General features: G+C 43.9%; 1 protein-coding gene across 1 annotated transcript in view; it reads left to right on the forward strand.

Moving 5' to 3' along the window:
- The window catches only part of LOC146866994 (guanylate cyclase 2G-like), a 161,059-nt gene that overhangs the window by 79,416 nt on the left and 62,661 nt on the right, over nt 1-18,982 (forward strand). Inside the window, exon 12 of the mRNA XM_085618922.1 lies at nt 5,993-6,100. Coding sequence (XP_085475048.1) covers nt 5,993-6,100 — 108 coding nt within the window. The remainder of the gene's footprint in view (nt 1-5,992; nt 6,101-18,982) is intronic.

Genomic DNA, 18,982 nt, shown 5'->3' on the forward strand with positions numbered 1-18,982 from the left:
TTTGAAGACATCAGTTCGACTCTAAAGTTAAGGGAAGAAATGTGTGCTGGATGCTTCAAAGTTAAAAGGTCAATACACAGGTTTGTAATAAACACCGACAAACCCTATAATAGGCCAAGCGGGCGTGCTCATTTATGACCTACAGACAGTTAAATCCAAACCCATCAATTCTGAGAGTATATCGTTTTTATTGTAATATTCATTCTATCTGTATCACTCGGGTTTTCTTCGCCAATGCCACTTAACAGCCAGCTTTCGGAACCACGGAAGTAGGGTCCACAGACAGAAACAAGATTCTGAACTGTGTAAATCATTGTTGTTCATCTCTGCGCTGCATCTGATCATTGATATACAATCAGAACAATGTAGAACAATCCAAACGTTAAATGAACAAAGGAAATCACGTTACCATTTTTCAATACAAAATCAGTGCTAAGTAAAAGAAGCAGCTGAACTGCAAAGGGGCTTTCTGGCTCCTTTGTGGGAAGGGTCCGGCCCAATAAAAGCACCAGACAAAGTACAAGAGGCTCAGAGGCACAGCCCTAGTCCCTGATTCTACGTTAGTGTCAGTGGGGCCAGACGCCAGTGTTGTGATAGCACCAATGCACGCCACTTGTGGCTGTTTTACTACCAAAGAGGGGATACAGGAGCCATTTTGCTTGCTTCCATTAGGGTCCATGGCACCCATAAAAACACTAATGCAAAGTGGGCCAGAGTTCTAAGACAGGGAGGGTACAGGGCCCAACAGTTTTAAGGAATTAAATGCCCTGAGGAGGGAGGCTTGGGGTGCCATTATCATTAGTGCAGCAGGTGTGGCGGTAAATAGTCCAAGGAGTGTAACAGGTCCAACCAACCCCACTGAAGCTAGCCTTTTGCTAACCCATGACACCCTTGATGTGCCAGTGACCTCCTGAAATGCGGGCATTAATGGTACAATGTTCAAGACAGAAGCCAGTGGAAGATGCCGAACTTAGAGGCGGCGGCGCATACTAGCTGATGGAGTGAACTTTGCCTCCCAGTGGCCGGATGTGCTGAATGAACCCGAAGCCCTTCAAGGCCCTACGTCAGTTGACTCAATACCCCCCCCCCCGGTCTGTCCTTCCAATTATCAACAACCTATACCCCCTTCCTAATAACAGTGTAATGAAAAAGGAGCTTAGTGGACGAGTAGGACAGCAAACCACAATTGCTTGTCCATAAGTAATCAATCTATGTGTAATTCCTCCCAACCTCAGAACTGACTGAAAGATAAAGCCCCATCATCACGTCTATCCACATCAGTGTCTCCAAAAATAGATCATCCATCACCTATCTCTCTCACTCGATTTACCAACCCAGCCTGTCGCACCTCTAGAAAGTTCTATGCCACACCCACTTGTGTGAAGAATTCTGATGTCCATCGATTTGACCCCTGAGTTTCGGAAGATTATCGCCACCGGAATTACACCATTTTGAATATCAGATTATGTGTTCCCCTCTTTTTTCTGCTCTGCAATGTTTGACTTTCACTTCACTGACCCATAGGAGAATAAATATCACGTCAGGTTAGCATACAATCTATGTGCCTGAATAAACGTTTTGGTGTACGTGTACCCGCCAAAATGAAAAGTTTTGGATTGCAGAGTTACCTTTGCAAAGGGTAGCACTCCCTTTATGATATACGATAAACATGTTGGTGCTAAAAAACAAAATTACTTTGTCAGGGCAGACGAAACAGAGTGAGAATAGCCTGCAACAATCGCTAAAGTATTCTTTAATCTGCTTCATGATTAACGTTATTTGAAAAGCAGGAAAACAATGCATGATGAAAAAAAAATAAGAAAATGCCGAGCATCAAGTGAACCAGCAACACTTACCCTGAGCCAAACTTATGACTGGGGCAGCCGCAGCTTGTGGGCCTAGGACAGATTGGAGGTTGAAATTCTTTAACAAAGGCTTGAGGTCCTAGAATGCCGACAGCCGCACCAAGAAAGTGCAAGCGGTGCGCTTCCAGAAGCATCTGCTACCAATTCGAGCCTCCTCTGGATTCTAGTTTAGTTAAGAGTGATCCCCCTCCCCCGCAGATTTGTAGAACCAAATCCAGCCTGAGCCCGGGCCGGCAACACCGAACTAACGGCCGCCACACCATTAACATATATAGAATAGTCCGATTTGATTTGAGATCTGTCTCCTCTTGGATCAGACAGGGCAGGCCAGGCTGAGGCTCACAGGCGCGTCCGCAACACACCTTGCTGGGAGTGAGTGGGATGGGACCAGACAGTACACATTGAGTGGGACGTGGGACTGAGTGACTCACTCGGGACTCTATGCACTGCCTTAGGCTGCTGCGCACTTGCAAATCTTTATTATCTTAACTGATTAGGCCTACCAGGCCCTGTCTCACCTGGTGCAGCTGTTACCAGTACTGGCTGCTACTCAACGCCATTGTCCGCAGGGTTGCGCTCAAACTTGAAGACAGTGAACGGCCGTTTGAACCACGATGTCTCGGTGGTCGGATGCGGCCGTGCTGGGGCGTGGCAATGAGGGGAATATGGGGAATGCGTGCCCAATCATCAGTCTGGAAAAACTCTGCGCACGCTGCCTGCTGCCACGCAGAGCCCCAACCCCTGCAGAGAACCAAAATCAGCCCAACTCAGTGTCCTGCCCACTGGGCCGGAAACACTGAACTAAGGGCTGCCAGTGCCACTGCATCAAACATAGAGATCACTGATAAGAAGTCAGACAGACTGACTCATGACTCGGAACTCGGGTCAGGAGACGGACAACGTCGACGAGCAGGCAGAAGACAGTACTACGGAGTCTGTGGATGAGAAGTAGTTGAACACAAGTTCAACAGTAACACTCTGTGCCACTGCCAACTTGCCAAGTCCCGTAGCGAAGACCCGGCCCTGATAATTAGGTGCTGGTGCTAAGCACCGGAAAGCACCGGCACAAATTAAACACTGATGTTGATTGAACTTGTCTTTAACAACTACAGTAAATACATTAAAACATTTCTCCCACAAACTGCCACTTGAGCTCCTCAGTCCCTGATGTTTTTTTTCAGGAGGGGATATCAACTATCGACTGTGGTTGATAACATGAACATCTGAAGCTGGGGATGCAAGTACCCTGAGACTGCATGAGGAAAAGTGAATGGATAGAGTACGTGCAAGAATAGTAGCAGGGAGGACTTTGCAGCAAATAATACCCCCAAAAACTCCAGGATGAGTTTTTATGTTGAATGAGAGCTGACATGAAGATACTCCTTCTTAGGCTACGTTCCGGTGCTCGAAATTTCTGTTTTTCTTTTTTTTTTTAAATTTGTTTATTAGATTTTACCAATTTAGATACAGAGAAGCACAGGTTCATACGTGAATTACATGCTTAGATAGATTGGCATGGGTTTGTCAGTTGATTATACATTGGTAGTGATCTTCATACATAATTGCCGCTGATCATCATTACAGACCCAGGAGTACGTGCATATTGAGGTGATCTACATTGTTTGTGTGTCTTCGGTAGGGTGCCTATAAACATGTACTCTGGTGTGGGAGCTACGCCTATCTTTGGTGTCATTGGGAGTCATGATTTTCTGTCCCCTCGATTGGGCTATATCGTGTGTCAGCTAGTGTTGATACCAAACTGCTGGCCTGTATCTCTAACTGGTAATCTGGGTGTTGAACTGGGGTGTTGGGGGGAAGTAGGTCCTCTATACAAGTTTGCATGGTGATCTGACGGCCTACGGCTGTGGATGTGGGGAGGGGGGTTATTATCTCCCCTAAATTAACCTGGGGTTGTGCTCACATGCAGGAACTGCTACAGGGCGACCCTGGTTTAAATGCGCTCCGATTCGGTGTGCCCATCGCGGGGTCTTAGTGTGATGAGTGTTGTCTGGGTTTGAGATGCTTCGACTGGTTCCCGTGTGGATTGCTGGCTAACTTGGTACAGTAATTGTGATTTCAGTTTTTCTGTTATGGTGATGTATATATTGCACACAAACATGGACTTTCTGCATGCCATCTTCATAATGTGAAGCTCCACTAGGTACCTGAAGAGCCCTCCTAGTTCCATCCAGAATTCGTGTGACGCAAGGGTGACAGTTCAACCACATACTTTTGTCATGTAATGTGGCCAAGTGAGTTGATGCTACTACAGCACTGTTAACTTGTAACATGCTAATTGCTTTTCTTATGTTTGAGAAATCACTCCAATTATTAGTGTTTCTTCTGATTCCGATCAATATCCAAATTCAAGTCAGAATTCATATAATCATGGTCCAAAGACCAAAAAGAAGAGGATCGCCACACATGAAATTTCAAATTTCCAAATCTGTTTTGTATCTCACTCCAATCTAAAAATCCAAAGATATGTGATGAAGTATCGATCCTATATCAAGTGGTGTTTTCCAAAGGTCTGCATGAGACGCAACCCTCTGACATTAGGAAACCACCAACGGATATTGGATAGATATTCTATCACATATCTTTGCGGACCGATCATACATTACAGGTCATTCTGTTAGGAAAGAACTAAGAAAATTGAACAATGAGAATGAAGAACAATGTATCTGTTATGATGGAAGATTTTTGGCCTATTCAAACAATGCCTTGAAAAACTTCTTCGGAACGAAACGCATTGGCTGATTTTTAGATTGGAGTAGAAAAAATAATAAAAAATACAATAACTGGGAAACTTCAAATTCACACTTCACAGGTACTTTCATGAAAGCTTATAAAGGACAACCTCATCAATGCCTTTAAATGCTCCAGCCGCCTCTGCACTGTGCAGTGAAGGCTCAGAGGTGCCAACACAGTTGCAATGTCATGTGTTTAGCGCCAACCATACATAAATGGAAACAACTTTCTCCAAGACAAAGGCTCCTGGTGCTTGGCACTTCTTCCTTGTCACTCGGTCCCTCTGCTGCTAGGATGTGTTAAAGAAGGTGCTGCTGCAGAGGGAGTCTCATCTTTCTGCTCACAGGCTGCCTACACACTCCTCTTCTTCCCATAACTGATACAGCCTGTGCTGTGTGTCCTACAGCTTTCTACCCACCACACAAGGACACGTCCAGTTTAACTGAACATCTGGAGTAGCGTAAAGAGGCGTTCCATCCCAGAACCATCAGTGACTGATGGGAGTCTTGGAACAATGACGACAGGGAATTTGTTCATGGTCATGATTCTGATTCACTGGCTGTCTAAATGTGGTAACCAAAGCTAATTTGAAAACAGTGATAGGTTTATTATTGTCCTGAAGGTCTGTTGTTTCGCCAACGAGGCCTGGAGTGTGCAATAGACTTGTACCCCGCACAGTGCTGCGCCATATGGATACTATCTGCTCCTTAGAATTAATATCTGCAACATTGAGGACTCACAGCACTGTCACATTTATTCAAGTGGGCTGGTGTATCATATATTCGAGTCACGAATTTGAAACGCAGCAATTTGTGCCTGTAATTCATAGATGTGCTTTCAGTCTGTAAACAGCAAAATGTCTAGCAAACATCATTTATGGGAGCAGCCTAGTTTTCTTCATATAGTTTCTGAGCAGGCCGCTCTATATTCAATCCAACGTTCCAGAATAAATTGCAAAGTGCAAGATTACTCCTATGTCAGTGCTAGTTGAGCAATTCATGTGTCAATGGTGAAAACAGAGGACAAAAAGGCTGGGCATATATGCATCATTGTCCGCCTCAACCTCAAATAAATAAACATGTCTAGTGTTGAAGTGTCCAGATCCCTGAAGAACTGATCAAGTGAAAGGAATCTGCACTTCTTCCATAGTTGGCCCAGTTAAGCAATGCCCTTCCCTCTCAGTCCATCCATAACACAATTTTATCCAGCCAGGGGAAGCATGAGGTAATTCAAAAGAGCAAGAGCAGGTGACTATAGATGGGTATATCCAGTCTTTCTGATCGCCTCCCTCCTGGCCTGTAAAACAAATGTATTATTATTATTATTTCTTGTCACCTTCGTTGGTTGTTTTAACTATTCTTCTCTATTTTCTTTAGGGTAAAGGGAAGCAGAAAACCTTCTGGCTAAAGGGGAAAGTTGGACTCCAGATTCCTTTGCCAGAATTCAGTTCACTTGAGGAGGGAGAGTACAGTGGGTCTTTTGAGGTAAGCTCATAATACAGGACAGTGTGTTCTCAGTGGACATAGACAATGGAGCAGAGTAACAGTAACTCAGTTCACCATTGAAAGCTAATTCACAACTTATAACAGGTACCCCAAATTCAATCATATGTGCATGTTACTACTCATGCTTTGATGGCTCCTTCTGAAGGCACAGTTTTTATTTGAATTAAACTATTTTGTTTATGAGACTGTTCATTGCCACCAGCATTCCTTTTTAGACTCCAAATTGATGATTTTTGGTTTAATAGGGATGTTCCTGTGCTTTTGGTCAACAGATTCTGTTAAAACTAAACATTCTGTTCCTCAGAATCTCCTTACTATTGTTGGTGCAGGGGACACCACAATTTGGACAACCCCAAATTTACCTCAACAGGACACTCCCTCAATTTCAATGATTTCAGTATTAAACCTTCTTTTCATGAGGCAATGTGCCCCAACGTCTTAGCACAGTTAAATGAAGATGGCCTTGACCAACCTGTAGCCTTCATCAGTTGGAGGTTACTTTGCCGGGAACAGAGATTGAGTGCTTTTGAAAGGGAGGTCTTTGCTGTGGTCTGGGCACTAAAGAAGCTGAGACCATACCTGTTTTGGACTCACTTGCGGGTTCAGACAGACCACAGGCCCCTCAAATGGCTCATCCATCGAGGGGTGAAAATCCCACGCTATTGAGGTGGTCCATTCCCCAACAGGGAATGGACTTTATGGTGGAATACCGACTTGTCTCAGACCACACAAATACTATTGGTCTCTTCAGTTTCTTCCTCTTTAATGCTGAAAACTCCCAGGAGGTTGGGTAGTTCTCCCCACTTTCAGCTGAGGGGCATGTGTTAGACCTGTAGGCCTCAGGGTGGTCTTCTCCTAAAATGTTTGAGTCACTGCTCCTGTTTTTGCTGACCTTAGGACTCTGCTCACTTTACCACTGCTACCAGTGCTAAAGTGCTTGTGTTCTCTCCCTAAAACATGGTAACATTGGCTTCCACCCAATTGGCACATTTAATTTAACTATAAGTCCCTAGTAAAGTGGTACAACATGTACCCAGGGCCTGTATATTAAATTCGAATAGTGGACCTGCAGCTCTCATTGTGCCACTCACGTAGCCCTTAAACATCTTTGGCCTGTAATTGCAGCCTGTGTGTACGCAGTTTAAATTGCCATTAAGACCTGGCAAATAAACTCTTTGCTAGACATAAACCATTCTTTTTGATACGTATAATTCAAGACTAGGATAGACCCTAAATAGCCCATAAGGCAGGGTGCAGAGTATTTAAAAAGTTGTATTTTTAACTTTTATGTGCCCTGACAATAGGAAAACTCTTAAATTTGTTTTGCACTACTGCAAGGCCTGCCTCTCCCATGGGATAACATTGGGTGAGCTTATTACATTTAATAATTGATAACTTTCAATTGGAAACGGGTAGAAATGTTGAGTTTGGTCTCTAAAGAATTCTAATTAAAAACCCTCTTTAATGAACACATTGGATTCTGAGTCACAATTCTGAAAATGCCACTTTTAGAAAATTGACTTATCTTGTCACAACCATTTGGTGCCTGCAGCCAGTAAACTGGGTCACATTACTAGGAATAGCTGGCAGTTGGTCTTTGTGTATTGGTCCCAGACAGTGAGACAAAGGGGGAATAGGTGTTGGCAGGATTGGCCATCTCTCACTTGACAGGGGCGGAACGGTCATATACCACACTTGCACATCACAACTTTTCTGCCTCAGCACACTCAAAAAGGGTTTTACACTAGTGGTTTGTGCCCCCATACAACCTGGCGCCAAGGTAGGAGGAAGAAAACTCCAGACACCTCTTAAGGGGGAGGACTCTAGAAGCTTCTCCCGCTTCAAAGTGGGCACCAGGTATAAATAGGGAACCCTCAGACTCAACTCTTCAGTAGATATCTATACCTGTGGATGACTCGCAAGAACAACTGTGGTGCTGCTCTGCCGCAAGCAGGACTGCTACTTTTCAGCCCTACTGCCTGAGTGAGAAGGATTGGACCTGAGCTTAAACCCAGAACCATCAAAGTGGCTCCAAGGCTTAGTTGACTGGCCTCCTGACAAGAGCCTTAGGAACAGAAAAGGATTCAACCTCCTTAAGCCGCGCACCTGGATTCTGCCTGCTGTGAGTCCCATCCCACAAGTGGTGCCACCCTAGTCCTGGACCCTGGAATTGGTATCTGAAGGTGCTGTGCCAGTCCAGATGTAGTTTTAGCAGAACTGACGCAGCATGACTCATCGCCTTGCAGCTTTGCATTCGAACCGCCGCTGCGTAACACATCCCTGACGCAGAATCCCGCAGCTCCTCGGAACCGCCACTGCACGGCACATCCTTGACGCTAGGGCCTCGCAATGCTCCTCAACCCAGTATTAAGGTACTTTGTTCAGAAGGCCTAACTTGGTCCCTGTATCCGTCCTCCATCACGGTTGGCCTGAAAAGGTAATTTTGTCCCGGTAAAGTGCAACCAGATAACCACAGTTGGCTTTTTGTGCTTGTAAGTACTATTTTTACCTCAATCTTCAAAATGGTTCTACTAACAGAATTTTTTTTTGTTTCGGTGCCAAATAATTCATTAAATGTTACTCTATTGTTCGAATTGGTGTGGGATTTTTTCATGTTGTGTTTTTACTTTATTACTGTTTGAAGTGCTGCATATATACTTCACACATTGCCTCTAAGTTAAACCTGACTGTTTTTTTGTCAAGCTACCAGAGGGTTGAGCACAGGTTAATTTGGGGTTTGCTTATGTTTCACCCTGATAAGAATTGTGGTTGCTGTTTGAGTGAGTTTTTACCCCTTTCAACCACTGACCCCATTTCCTACAACTCCCCTCTTGGGCAGCTATGGGCCTTGTGGTCATACATACCCATTTGGGCAAGCCTAACAACTCCAGGTGTGACCTGGGCTTCACTTCCTTCCAAACAGCGTGGTCTAGGACATTGCCCAACAGACAATCCACAGGCATGGGCTCACAGCTACTTTTAGAGAAGCTGAGACACCGGCCCCATTCAAAGGGAAGCAGAGCCTCTCAGGGTTTTCTGCAACTATGACCTTTTGGAATGTATTAAGCATGACCTGCTCTGCGGATACCAGATGACATTTTACAGTAGTAATACTAGCTCCTGTATCTCTCAGAGCCTCCACCCTTTGCCCACTGCCTATACTTGGAGTTATTGGCATGTGTGTTGGCTTTAGGCACCATCTCTCCATCTCCTAGGTAAACTAGGATCACCTCTGTCCTCTACCCCAAGCTTACTGGGACCACCCCTTACCCAAGCACTGCACTCACCAACCTAAGTGCCTGCCCACCGGAGGGGGCTGTGCCCTCTTCAGATGTTTGGTGTCTCCCTTGGAATACCGATACTGGCACTACTCAGTAAACTGGGGACAAACCTCCATGTCTGCTTATCATAGAACCCCTTCCTCTTTGTTTCAGACTGGGACTGGTTTCTGTTCCCATGGGAATTATTTTGGGGCCCTTCAGAAAACTCCTGATATTTAAATTTGTCTCCCCCCTCTTTCTTCTGGTGAGATCCTAGACCACTCTTTTGGAAGTTCCCCTCAGATACCTTCTTGTGGACGCTGGTGCTGAGCTAGTGGTCTGACTCATAAGCAAGCTCCCCGGGGTCAGTGAGCACACTATCCATTAGGTGTTGGCGCAACTCTGAAAATTGATGATATGTGCTCTCTTGTAAACAATGGTACACCTTTTGTGATCATTCACATCACTGCCCTTCACCCAACCATCTGGTGCCTTGAAAAAGAAATCCACAAAATCCACCCAGGACTGCTAGGACAGCTTCTGGCTGTCCCTAAACCTCTGGCTGTACGTTTCTAGGGTAAAGCCAGACTTCCTGATAAGTGTCCTTCATGGCGGGATACCTCATTCTGTTCCCTTTTCCCAGGGCCAATGGGGCCTCCCTTCCCTCACTAGGTATGTGCCTCCAGAGACTGGCCCCGAACCCTCCTCAGTGACCACCTGCATCTCCAATGCAACCTCTTAGGTTTCAAACTACTTATCGATGTCATGCCCCACAACAAAGTAAGGCACCAGATCCTTAAGAACATAGCCCTTATTGTCTCCAGTGAACACTGTAGGTACACTGCCACCATTGCTTCTGGATTCTGCCTATCTGGCTCTGATATCCTGCTCTTTGAGGCTCCTTTCATGAGCCAATTGCTCTAAGCTCAGTTTCTCCTCCATGGCCAGGTTATTTTCCTCCATTTTTAGCTTTGTTATATGCTATAAAAATTCCCTCCCAGCTATCCTGTTTACCAGCTCATCGGGGACAGGCCTTTGGTAGATAAACTGCTTGTGCCCAGGCCCTCCTCCTGCCCCTCCTCATCCTGGTCATCTGTTGTTACCAGAAACTGGTGAGCCTCCACCTAGGCCCTAAGTGCCTTCTGAATCTCCAGCTTCCTGGCGCTCCTATTGGTTAGAAGTCCTGTTTCCTCACATAACCCCTTGAACTCTCCAGATTCATGAATTCCATTCTTGCAGGTTTGGGCCCAAGTACAGACAATCAGGTAGAATGAGAGTAGGTTTGGCAAAAGCAAAAAGGCCAATCCAGGAGAATTTACGATACCTGAATTGGTATAAAATTATTCATACTGGGACTTTTGTGTTACACTAAATCTCTGTACAGCACTGCACAAACACAAGTACTGAAACCCACCACTGAACACCAATGTGAGAAATTGGGTCACTAGTTAAGGAGGGTGAAACCCTATTCAAGCAGCAACCAAAAGTATTGTGAAATGCAGGCAAACCCCAAACTAACCTGCATATAACCCTCTGGTAGCTTGACACAAAAGCAGTCAGGCTTAACTTTGAGTCAAGGTGTAGCATATTTATGCAACACCTAGACAGAAAAAAGTTAAAATAAAAACACAAGAAAAATCCCACACCAATTTTGAAAAATAGCATAAAATGTAATACATTATTTGACTCCAAAACAACAACAATCCAATCACTAGAGCTGGAAATTTGCAATTGTATATGTTGAGGTAAAAATAGTGCTTAACAGTACATAGTACCAACTGTGGTTATCCGGTCGCACAAAGTCACAAGCTCAGGCTGCCCACAATGGAGCATGGACCAGATACAGGGACCAAGTTAGGCTCACTGAACAAAGTACCTTAAATCCTGGTTGTAGAGCATATGTGGTCCCATGTCCAGAATGTGTCACGCAGCCTCAGTTCTGATGAGCTACAGGGCTGCGATGCGAGTACCGGTGTTGCCGATGCGACAGGCTGCAGTAGTTCCAAGGAGCTGCGAGACTGCTATGCGAGGTCCAGCTTTGAGGACGTGTTATGGCGCAGTGGTTTCGGGTTGCTGCAAGGTCCTGCATGGGGGATGAGTTGTGAAATGGCAGTTCCAATGCGGAGCTGTGAGGCGATGCATCGTGCTGCATCAGTTCTGCCAGGACCACAGTTGGGCTAGTAGAGTACTAAACAATAGACTGGTGGTATTGATCATAGAGAAGGCACCACTTCTTGAACTTTTACGTGTGCGAGGGACTGTGCAAGGGCTAATAGAGTACCTTCAGGCCCACTTCCAAGGGCCCAGGACTGGCGTGACACCACTTAGGGGGACTCACAGCAAGCAGAGTCCAGGTGAAGGGTTCAGTGTGGTTGGAGCTTCTGATCAGGAGGCCAGCCAACTAGCCCTCGGAGTCACTCTGGAGGTCCTGGGTTAATGATGCAGGTCTAGTCCTTCTCACTCAGGCAGCAAGGCAGCAGGGCAGCAGATTATCAGCACGTCTTGTAGCAGAGCACCTAGGTCCAGATGTGAGCTGGATCTGAAGGTCCACTATTTAAACCTGGTACCCACTTTAAAGAGGGAGAAGCTTCTAGAGTCCTCCCCCTACAGAGGTTTCTAGAATTTTCTGCCTCCCTGCCCTGGTCCCAGCTTGTCTAGGGGCACAAATGACTAGTGTGAAACCCTTTTTAGGTTGAGCATTCAAGACCTCTTTTATATACTTTAGTATATACTTATATGTGTATGCACTTTGTAGTCTCTGGCGATCAGCCCTTGGACTTGTCTGCTTCCGGCTTAGGGACTTTTTTCTGTTTCAACTGCCTCTATTTAACTATCTTAATAGAAAACGACCAGTAGAAGACAGTAAAAAAACAAAATTGCTTTCTGCTTGTTCAACTGCCTCTATTTAACTGTCTTGATAGAAAAAGGGCAGTAAAGGTCAGTCAAATACCAGAAGAGCTTTCTGCTGAGGGACTTTCTTTTTTTAATTTTTCTGGCAACTGCCTCTATTTAACTTTCTTGTTAGAAAATGACCAGTAGAGGTCAATAAAATACCAGAATCACTTTAGCATTCTCTAGATTCCAGTCTATAGAAATTGTCTTCCACGAGCATCCGTAGACAATAATATTTTTTTCAAATCTTGTATTTTCAGTAATATGACCACAAAAGGCCCTGATTTTATATAAAAAACAGAGCTTTGGACTATACCATTTTCCGCTGAAAGGCAATATTTCTTTCCATGTGTTCCCATACCTGCGGGGAGGGAGACCTGGATCAAGACGTTTATCTTCAATTAGTATTGTACTGCTTCACCAGTATCTACTTAATACTCTTTAACTAAATTGCTCAGAAAAGTACATAATTAACATACTTGGAAAAGAAAAAAGTATCTTGCACTTGGAGTGGATTGTGGTTATATCTTTGTATTCATCTGTATTATATTGATCTCTTATTTCTATAATGAGATATGCCTTTATGTTTCAAAGTTCACCACACAATAAAGTTCATCTCAAAAATAAAGTTCACCACAAAAATAGCTGCAAAAGCGTGCACAGTCAGTAGCAGTTTGTGTCATCAAATGACTTTCTGTTTTATATTAATTGTGCACTGAATCAAGAACTAACTTCAACATTAATCATGCTCTTTTGTGAACAATTGTATTTAACCTTTAACATAAATGTTCTTCTCATTAGTAATTCTCTTGCTTTACACCCAGCAACTATTTTCATTTCCTGAGTTACTGTCAATGAGCGTTAATTACCTTTAGGAAAATGATGTTTTAGAAATAACAAGTCTCTTGCTTTTCACTAAGCATGATAATTTCTACTAAACACCTGTTTTCAGTTCGTATTCTTTTTTTGTTTCAATTACACACTACACATAGGAAAATGCCCAGGGGCTGCTCCACTTGAATTTCCAGGAAACTATAAACATGTCAAATAATCTTTGGTTAAGGAGTAAGAATGCTAAATAATCACATGCTCTTACTTGTGCCACAGAAGAATGTCAATTACAAGAACCTGCACTTCATTGAATTTAACTGAAATCCACTCGGGACCTAATAATATAAGAACGATCCAACCTGCATCTTGCCCAAGCAGACAAAACAGGATCTGGAAGGCGTCAGACAACTGTGACTTGTGCTCCACGTTCTCAATAATCCGCACTGAGAACAGGGAGTGGTCGATATTTAAAGGCTCCAGGGGGCTTCAGGAATATTCTAGGTGACAGCTCTCGGTGACATCTACCGGAGCTGCGAGGGGACAAAAAGCCTGTGACTATCATCCAGTAACAAGCAGATCCATTAACAAGCAGTGGTAAAGGCAAAGGTGTACTACTATTATTGTTCATTACACCTTGGCAAAAACAAATATGAGTAAACTAAAAAAGATGCTCTGAAGAAAATATACAGGCTACTAAGAAAATAAACAGGTTTTGGCAAGTCTTCAACCATATCACTGATTTAGTGTTTGAATGCTTGACAGGATCATGACAGTACGTGACAGCTCCTCCCTCCATCAAGTCAGCGATGGCCCATATTGCCAACACCTATTACCCTTTTGTTGTAATATCTGGGAGCAATACACAAAGACCAACCACCAGCTACACCTAGCCATGTGATACAGGATACAGTCTGCAGACACCAAATGGTCAGGACAGAAAATGGCAACTTTCTAAAAGTGACATTTTCAGAATTTTGACTTAAAATCCTACATTACTGTTGACGAGGAGTTTAAATTACAATTCTTTAGACACCGAACTTGACATTCCCACCTGCTACCGATTGAAAGTCATCAATTGTTAAATGTAATAAGGTAACCCAGTGTTATCCTATGGGAGAGGCAGGCCTTGCAGTAGTGAAAAACGAATTTAAGTGTTTTTCACTACCAGGACATGTAAAAGTTAAAAATAAATGGCCAACCTTTCGAATACACTGCACCTTGCCCAATTTGCTGTTTAGGGCCAAGCCTCGAGGTGACCTATATGTATTAAAAAAGAATGTTTAGGCCCGGCAAAAGGTTTATTTTACCAGGCTGAAATGACAGTTTAAACACTGCATTCAGAGGCTTCAGTGGCAGGCCTGAGACAGGTTTTAAAGGGCTACTTTAGTGGGTGGCACAATGAGTGCTGCAGGCTCACTAGTGCAAAAAGAGCTGATGATGGACGGAATGCTGAACCAATCAAACATTCACCCCCAGTCACAGACCTGGGTTAAATCCATCGTTTTTTTGCACGCCACGCCATTCCAGTTTAGACCCAGCCATATGCAAATCAGTCTTGCCCCTGCTCTCCGTGGGAACAGTCCTGTCCAAACTGCCAGGCAGGTCCTTCCTGAACCAGAAACAAGCATGCTGGGACCGGCTTCGGGGTTTCATCCCTCATTAGAAGGGCTGGCTTGAATCTGGTGGTGTCGAGTGCAAGGGACCCACGCCTGGGCATACTGTTCCCGCTTAGGGCAACAAATGCAAAAAGAACAGATGATGGACGGAATGCTGAACAAACCAGACATTCACCTCAAGTCACAGATCTGGTTTAAATCCATAGTTTCTTTGCGTGCCTTCCCATTCCAGTTTAGATCCAGCGATATGCAAATCAGTCTTGACTCGGCTCCCCATGGGCATAGTCCAGCCCGAACTGGCAGCCCAGGGCCTCCCTGGACCAGAACCACGCATTCTGGGACCGGCTTCGGAGTGTCAGCCCTCATCAGCACGGCTAGCTTGAATCTTGTGGGGTGAGCAAGGGACCCACGTCTGGGCATCCCCTTTCCCACTTAGGGCGACAAGAGCAAAAAGAACAGATGATGGACGGAATGTTGAACAATGCACCCACAGTCAACAGATCTGGGTTTAATCCTTCGTTTTTTGCCCATCACTTGTAGCATTTAATTTACAGTCCCTGGGTACCTGCAGTACCACTCTACTAGTGACTTAAATATCCCAATATTGTGAAAGCCAATTTTTCCATGTTTAAAGGAGAGAGCACAAACACTTTAGCACTGGTTAGCAGTTGTAAAGTATGCAGAGTCCTAAGGCCAACAAAAGCAAATTCAGCAAAAACAGGAGGAGAAAGGGAAAACGTTTGGGAAAGACCACCCTAAGGTGGACAGATCCAACAATGTATATTTATTCTGCCCCCTCTATGCTAATGGGTGTTTAGACAAAATATTGAATTGAAAATATTGTGTAGACAAACTATAGTGTCAAGAATATCGAGGACAAAAATATTGTGAAGGTAAGTTTCTATGGGAAAGCAAGGTTTTACTATACCTAATTGCACATATATGTACGTTGACAATATATATATATATATATATATATATATATCTTCAAGGTATGTGGATGTGGAGTTAAGAATGGTAAATTTATACTTACCTATTTGCACTTACCTTTTTGATATTTTTGTCCTCAATATTTTTGCCACAAACTCTGTCCACAGAATATTTGTATTATCTATATTCCATCAGGCAACCATGCTAATGTCATTCAGAGAGGGTTGAACAAACTAGAAACATGAACAACACAAACTATTATGAATTTATTATAAATGAATAGGGTACAGTGAACTAACTGAAGGATCTTGAAATGTAGTTACAGTTTGTGACTGAGCCGGGGAAATTCATCAAAAACAACATGTACAATGACAATAAACTGACATGAACTCTACTTGAATTTGTGCTGCAGAAATAATAAACAGTAAGAAGTAAAAGGGGGAAGGACAAGATTGATATGGGTGAAATCCATTTTGGAAAACATGCCTCGTGGGCCCAAATTGTGGCCTAGTTGACAAGAGTAAAAAAAACATATTTTTCCATCTCATAGGAATTTTCTTTCAAAAACAATAATACTATATTCATGTACATATGTGCAAGTAAGTGTGAAATTATATTCAACACATTATTAATGATGCACTAAATATAAATGCACCAAAATCCTCAAATGTGGGTACCATTAGACCAGTCTGACCCTTCAATTCCCCGACATATATTAATTGCTTATTCATATACACAAAGGCTCTTCACTCCATTCCTGCGTTACCTGGGTCATTGGCAGTGGACTCAGTATTTCTGGTCTGACAGTAGCGGGCGGTGGTGGGAGTGCTGCGGGGTGGAGGTGGAGTAGGGTGGGGGTAGTAAACAAATAAATAAATAAATAAAACAAATTCATTGCACGCACTGCATCGCATTGGCAATGCAGTGTGCACAATGAAATTCGTTTTATTTATTTATTTGTTTACTTACCTCTGTTCAGCCGTTTGCCGTAGTTTACTATCCCCCACCCTGCTCCTTCACGACCCCGCCCACCGCGCTCCCAACACCGGCCGCTACTGTCTATTCTGAAGCCTTGTAAAGCTGTGGGAAACAATGCGGCAGGAGTAACAGGTTGAACATGTGATTATTGGCAGTTTCTGTTTCTCCCGCGCTGTCCACAAACCAGTGCTTCTCCCTTGCTTGTGAATCTGCCCTAACAGAATCAAGCATAAGACTGAAGGGTGACCCCAAAACATGTTTCCAGTTTATCACTGCTTTGATAAAACATGGGGTGCATGATGGACAAGCTCAGTTGTAGCTGACTGAGAAAATTATATATTGCACTGCCTGATCTGTCCGCGGCATGTCCCTTCACATGTGCTCATTTGATGGTAGCCCTTTTACAAACCCCCCTCACACAAGCACAATACACCACAAACTTCTCATCCTCCTACAGAGCACACTCTACACATAAAAACAAATAATCTGGTGTGATAATACCTTACCTCTAACAGAATGAATTGAGAAAGAGCTGCAGTGCGTAGCTGGTGGCGTATTGCCGTACCACCCATAATGGACAATCCACCTCTGACTAAGCTTAACCTGAAACTAAACACTAAGCTTAACCCTAAACTAAACAATGTACTTAATATACAATCCTGTGAATAAGCATAAGCCATTTTATACATGCACATCATAAAAAGATGTTCCCAATACACTCTTGTGCAGAGCAAACCCTGGCCACACCACATCAGTGTCAAGGGTAGTGTCCTATACATGTTTCATAAGCTGAGTGCAAACATTTTGAAATGAGTCTGAGGGGGGAAATATAACCCTAATCATTACCCTAATTATCATCTAACCCCTAACATCAGCCTCAGCCCTAATGCTCACCCTAACCTCATTAACAACACGAACATTAACCCTGAACTCTATCATCGCCCTAGACCTTCTAACAACCATAACCCAGCCATAGCTTTGTCTCTAAATAACCACATATTTGTAATGCTGAAAATTATTGATAGCAGCCAGTTTCTCTGCATTTGGAAATGTATTCTTTTCATTATTTACTTAAAGCAAAGGTAGTTAATGTTACCCTGTTCTTGTCCTTTTTTTGTTATAATTGGTGTTTTCAATATGATTTCACATTAATGCCCGGTCAGATATGAAACTCCAGTTCTATCATTTTTTTTATGCAACAGTAATTGGTCACGGTCACTTACATATCATGCATTACTGGAAAATATATTGCTGATATTTGACTGAGTACTAATCTTATAGTATTAGTAATAATCTGTCATTCTTTTTCGATATCGATATTGTATCGTACAAAAAATAAATCTTTTGGAAGGGCTTGGACTGATAGTTATCAATAAAATGTATGAAATAGTACAGTTCGTTTTTTTAATAATAATTTTTAATACACCTGTGTTCCGTGATACGAAGAGTAAGTGTCTCCAGATTCTATTTGAAGACTCTTTGGGGCATATTATCAAGGACAGCGTTAAAATTATCGCCACTTTAGCGGCAGAAAACTGCCGCCAAAGCGGCGATAATGGGCTTGATAATATGCCCTTGACAATTCCAATAGAAGTCCATGTTCACACCGGAACATGGGCTTCTATGGGAATTCTCAAGGGCATATTATCAAGCCCCTTTTATGTTTAAAACGTTTTTATTGAGACAAAACAAACCTTGGGGGAGGGGGATAGGAGGGCAGGATACATGGAATACAGTCAAAGAAAAAGGGTGCAACTCCAGAGGGTCGGCAATAGGTGGCGCGGTGGGTCAGGGGGAAAAACACAGTAAATGAAAGCTAGAAATACAAGCTGTGGAATCCCCGCACGCGTATCTGACACCCCAAATCTAAGCAATAAAAAACCCCCCCATCAACACCTTAACAGAACACAATCCCCCCCCTCCCATCCCCCATCCTCCCAGTAACGAAACAACAACACTCCCCCCCCCCCCGTCCTATGGTCCCGCATCAGAGTAATCCTAACCAGGAAGCCCCGCACCCCCCCCCCTCCCCGGGGGGTCCCCGTCTCACATGTAAGCTAGTCCGCCGGGGTCACCGGCGGCGTCAGCCTGAGAAGCCTAAGATACCTCGGGCAGGTAAGCTCCCGGAATTCCGTGGACAGCAGCGCTAGAAAGGGTTGCCATAGCTCTTCAAATTGGTCTATCTCCCCCGCAACCGTAAGCGACAGCTTCTCCATCCCCCAGCACATGCCAGAGCCTATGCAACCAACCGGTGATGGAGGGGACGGTGGTTGTGCGCCAGTGGATTAGAATGTTCTGAACCGCAGACCCCAGCGCGATTGCGATCTGCCTACCCCTACGGGACTTCAGTGGGT

This window comes from Triturus cristatus, chromosome 1_2 (genome assembly GCF_964204655.1).
Source record: "Triturus cristatus chromosome 1_2, aTriCri1.1, whole genome shotgun sequence".
NCBI lineage: Eukaryota > Metazoa > Chordata > Amphibia > Caudata > Salamandridae > Triturus > Triturus cristatus.